The sequence below is a fragment of the Glycine max genome, chromosome 10, assembly GCF_000004515.6.
Source record: "Glycine max cultivar Williams 82 chromosome 10, Glycine_max_v4.0, whole genome shotgun sequence".
NCBI lineage: Eukaryota > Viridiplantae > Streptophyta > Magnoliopsida > Fabales > Fabaceae > Glycine > Glycine max.
The window spans coordinates 50,764,898-50,769,904 of record NC_038246.2 but is presented as its reverse complement, the minus strand read 5'-3'; the positions used below and the strand labels follow the sequence as shown (position 1 = coordinate 50,769,904).

The 5,007-nt window shown below is 31.7% G+C and overlaps 1 protein-coding gene across 1 annotated transcript; it reads left to right on the top strand.

The window, feature by feature from the left end:
• The first annotated feature begins 346 nt into the window (after positions 1–346).
• LOC100809279 (nuclear speckle splicing regulatory protein 1) lies at positions 347–3,352 on the top strand. The gene is made up of 5 exons (XM_003536708.4): positions 347–639; positions 1,028–1,202; positions 1,333–1,455; positions 2,283–2,501; positions 2,714–3,352. The coding sequence occupies exons 2-5, from the start codon at positions 1,047–1,049 to the stop codon at positions 3,164–3,166; spliced, it is 951 nt and encodes a 316-aa protein (XP_003536756.1). The 5' UTR covers positions 347–639; positions 1,028–1,046; the 3' UTR covers positions 3,167–3,352.
• The last annotated feature ends 1,655 nt before the right edge of the window (positions 3,353–5,007 follow it).

Here is a 5,007-nt window from a genome sequence, read left to right as displayed (position 1 = left end):
CTTCCTTCATTATTCTTATTGATTAATAGTACTTAAATAGGAGTATTATTTATATTTATTGGTCAATTTACTTATTTGATAAACGAAAACATGTATTCATTAAGTAAGAGAAGTACAAGTTGACAAAACACACAATAAAATCATATTTTATTGTGTAGTTTTTTGGAATCCCCTCTTATGTAACAGAAACATGATTTGTATTTTTTTAATGAAATCATGTTTCCCTACAAAGGTATTCTCAAAATAAACTTTTGTAAAACACAGGCTGTGAATAGCAAAAGGTAGGTGAGAGTAACATCTCACCAAATTTTACTATTTTAGCCCAACTCTTCAAGGGTGGATGGGCCAAACAAACCGGCCGATTGAGTATTGACTTTTAAAATAAAGGCCTTTTGTCTATACATTTGTTCTACACTTAATATTTTTTTTTTTAATTTTTAAAAATTATCCCTACTAATAAATATAATTCAAAGGAAAAATGTAATAATGTATTTTTTTAATATATAAATTTTATATAACCACAATAAAAAAACAAAAAATATTACATTTTCCCCTTTCTACTAGAGTGGAGAACGTGGGAGACGCAACCCCTTCCGTGACCACCGCGTCATCGTCGCCGGTGAATTGATTCACGGGCAGGTAATGTTACCCTTTCCTCCTTCCTTATCCCTTTTAAGATTCGTAATCTTGTTTTGTCTAAATTTTAAGGGGGCATAATTGCAACTTCAAACTTACCTGGAAAACCTAGGTATCATTGGTCATCGTGATTATAATTGTTGTTTACACTCAGTGTTATCAATGCCGGAAGGCCAAAATTCCGCGCCATACATGTATAAAGTGTAATAGTAACCATGATTAAATCAAATACATGTAGAAAAAACTCTCAAGTTAGTTGCAATTTGATTTTCCTAAGATGAGCTTGCCAGTTAGTGAAGTCCTTTGTAGGTGATTACAGTTTTCTGCATTGATTTAAAATTAAATTCGAATGATACACACAAGTAATGCTTCACTTTGTGTCAAACTGCAGTGAAGAATCTGGGTGAAAAATGAGCAAGTATGGCTTGAACCTTAGGCCGCCTAAGCCAAAGAAGCAGCCGCCAAGGCCTTCCCTCGCCAACCCTTTTGGCTTTAATGAAGATGATGAGAATGATGTTGAGAGAGAAATTGCTCTCCAGGCTAGCAAGAATAAACGTCTCAAGGAAGTATGTTGATCTTGCTGTAGTAATTTCCTTGGTGTTTTGATACTTTTAAACCGGTGTTTATTATTGTGACTGTTGTATTTGTTTGTTTATGTTATAATCTCACTTTCCATTTGGTTTTTCCTTTTTTAAGGTTGAGGAGCAGCAAAAGAAAGCCCTGGAGGAAGATCCATCTGTATTTGATTATGATGGAGTCTATGACCAAATGAAAGAGAAAGTTGCTCGTCCATTGGTACAAGATCGTGAAGAGAGAAAGGTATGGTTGCAGTTCTAATAATCTTTTCTTAATTACAATCAAACAACCATTGTGTTGTTTTTACAACTGTATAGAATCATATAAATATAATGAGAAACTGAGAATCTCTGCCAACTTACATCATAATTATGATGACTCTGGGATTAGCAACATATAGATACACTGTCGTACCTTTCTTTTCTTTTGTTTTTTTGGATAAAAAATTCCTTTTATTTATTTAAAATTTAAAATAGTTGGTTTGTGCTAAGATAGCGATGAAATCCTTATACATTTTGTTATCAGATAACTTTCTGTTGGGTTGTCTTCGATATATCATGAGTAATCTATGTGTTTTATGTTACAAAAATTTGCAAGTACCCTTTTGTTGTTTTGATAGGGTAGTGACATATGACAAAGGACATGGCAGATGTCACAATGACACCGAAAAAACCTAGATATAAGGAGGCATATATACAGATGATAGATTGGTAGATCATCAAGTAGAGCATATGGAATCATAATTAAAATATTCATGATGTGTTATGAGATTGTGAGATTTTAAGATTACTGTATAAAGGTGTTAGTGTCAATCTGGGTATTGGTGTTTGACATGTATAGACACAACTTCTCTCAAGGTGTGGAAGCTCCATTATCAACACATTGCTAGAATAGCGAAAATGTTGATAGTGGCTTTCAAATAGGCTATGTGCGAATTCCTTTTTAATATTTTGTTTAAATTTATTTTCTTGTTTTACTTTTGTGAGAGATAGTGTTGAAATTGGCTCATTTTGGGTTATTTTCTAAATGACATTGGTACTCATCATCAACCTTTAATCATTGCAATGCAGCCAAAATACATCCAAAATCTGATTAAAAAAGCAAAAGAGCGAGAGCAGTATCGTGAGATTGTTTATGAGAAAAAGATTGCCAAAGAGAGAAGCAAAGATGACCATCTGTATGCTGACAAAGACAAATTTATTACTGAAGCATATAGAAAGAAGCTTGCTGAACGAGAGAGACAAATGGAGCTAGAACGACTGCGTGAACTCCAAGAGGAAAGAGACGATGTATGCTTCTGTTCTTTATTATTTTTATCATGTTTTCATATCTCTTCTGGTTGTCAACCTAGATTAGTAATGGATTTTAAAAGTTTTCCTTTCTTCTTCATTTTAGTGTATATTTTAAAATTTTTTAATTAACCTGACCTGCTTGTTTATGGTGTAATTCCTATCCCTCTATTTTAAATTATTGACATATTTTGTATTTAATATTTGCATAGGTTACCAAGAAGAAGGACTTTTTGCTTGATTTTTATGCTAACCTAGATAAAAATGTTGCTTATGGCGCGAAAGATGCTGAAGCAAGGAAACGTGAAAATCAGGCTGAGCATAGAGTTCCAGAGACCCATGAGGGAGTGAGCCTTGCATCAAATGAGCACGAAAATTGTAATGTGTCAGAGGAAGTGCAACATTCATTGGGCAACTCAAGTTCACCAGCGGGGTCCCCAAGAGTAAAGCTTGAGGAGGATCAGGGTGAAGCTTCTAATCCTTCTGATAGAAGTTTCAATCCCTTGGAAACGAAGCCAAATCCTGAGGCTTCTATGGAGGAAAAGGGTTCAGCTGAACTGCCATCAGATTCTCAACCAAAGCCCGATCATCACAAAAGAAGTCAAGATGCTGTGGCTGCAGCAAAAGAGCGCTTTCTGGCACGTAAGAAAGCAAAGGAACAATGAAATTTTTCCTGCCCTTGTTCAGATGCCTGGTGGTTCATTTGGTCTTTAGTTTTTCGTCCTTAATCTAATATCCATGAACCTTGCTTCAATGCCAAATAGCTTTATCTGTGAAAATGTCATAGAATGAACTGGAATACTGTGTTACTATATTTAATTTGGTGTCAATTAATTCATAATTAGGGATGACAAGGCGGGCGGATTTGACTATCTTCCTCCCCGCAAATGGCAGTACAGTACGGATTCAGGTTTATAAAAGGCAGGTGTGAAAAAATGAAACTTAACCGTATCTCATTAGATTTTATCAGGTTCAAGGAAATTCATGGAAAATTTATCTACAGTATTTTTTTAAAAAAATTTAGTTTGTTAGATATACTTTAAATAAATGATAGATTAAGTCAATAATTATATTTTAACTAATTATAAAAAAAAAATTAGAAAATAGTTACAAATTATGTATAATTATAAAATTACATACAAGCATATAATTATATTATTAATAATTATAAATATATACACATCCGGATGGGTATGGGAGCGAGACGAGAATGACATCCAATATCGACTCTGATCCTGATTTCGGTCAAAGTGGGATTTCTCCTTCAAAGTCGGGCGGGTCAAATGGGTATTCACCTGTTTGATTTTTGTTGTTATGCTTATTTGTAATTCAGTTCATTTGATCATAAACCTTTTCAAATATAAAATTCATTTTAATCTGGCATTGGTTTGAATAAAATGTGGATATCACTCTATCCCACTAATCAGAAGTCCCAATTCCTAACAAAAGACGTAACTAATTGATGTCTTAGTTTTACTCTTGCCCCCCAGAATTCTTCTTATAATGGTTATTTTTTATATTCACTAAAAATAAACTCTACAAAAGAAAAGATCTACTCTTCTCTAATTGAAAGTGTACACGAGTTTGTTTAATTTGCTAGCTGATTTGAAAAGTATTGTTTTTTGAATGGGCATATTTGTAAATTTTATCATTAAACTTTTATTATTTTATAAATTTTAACACCTAAGTTTTATTTTTGTGCATTTTACCACTCAATTTTCATGATTTTGTGAATTTTATCACTCAAGTTTTTTTTCTCACGAATTTTACCATCAAACTTTTAAAATTTTGTAAATTTTATCATCCAAATTTTTATGTTTGTATATTTTATCATCAATCAGTTGTAGTTATAATCGATGTAAAATATTATTTTTTTACATCAGTTATAATTACAACTGATGTCAAAAGTTAAAATAATTTGTATTTTTGTCTATGATGTTAAAATGCACAAAAATTGAAAATATGAGTGGTAAAATTTTCCATAATAAAACTTAGGTAGTAAAATTTACAAAATAATAAAAATTGAGTGGTATAATTTATAATTAAGCCTTTTGAATTCAATAAATTGATTATTATTGAAGTAAACACAAACGCATGATGATATGACTGACCCATAAAATTCAATTTTCAAGTTCATTTGAGATAACTCATTTTAATCTTATTAACCACATTCTTAACTCTTCTTTTGTTAACCCTCCAGTTTATATGGAAAAAGAGACTCTGACTAATTCGAAGTTCGGTCAAGAGATAAGTAAAGTCTAACAAAATTATTTTTGTCAAGTATCAAACTCGACATTCTTAACTCTTTAAACTTACTCAAATAATTTTAATTTGATTTTTATTTATGCATTATATCACATTTAGACACCATAATGATGCAATAATAAATTACTGAATTGGAATGTAAAAGTAATGCTCTGTTCTTCTTCTAAGTGATCAAGTATATATGGAATTATAAATTATGTAGAAGAAATGTGTGTGACCTATTTTTAAGTTTTGATCTCAT

Coding starts and splice junctions, on each gene's coding strand:
- LOC100809279 (XM_003536708.4), top strand. CDS start 1,047: ATGAGCAAGTATGGCTTGAACCTTAGGCCGCCTAAGCCAAAGAAGCAG. Junction 1,203..1,332: donor AGAATAAACGTCTCAAGGAA/GTATGTTGATCT, acceptor TCCTTTTTTAAG/GTTGAGGAGCAGCAAAAGAA. Junction 1,456..2,282: donor AAGATCGTGAAGAGAGAAAG/GTATGGTTGCAG, acceptor ATTGCAATGCAG/CCAAAATACATCCAAAATCT.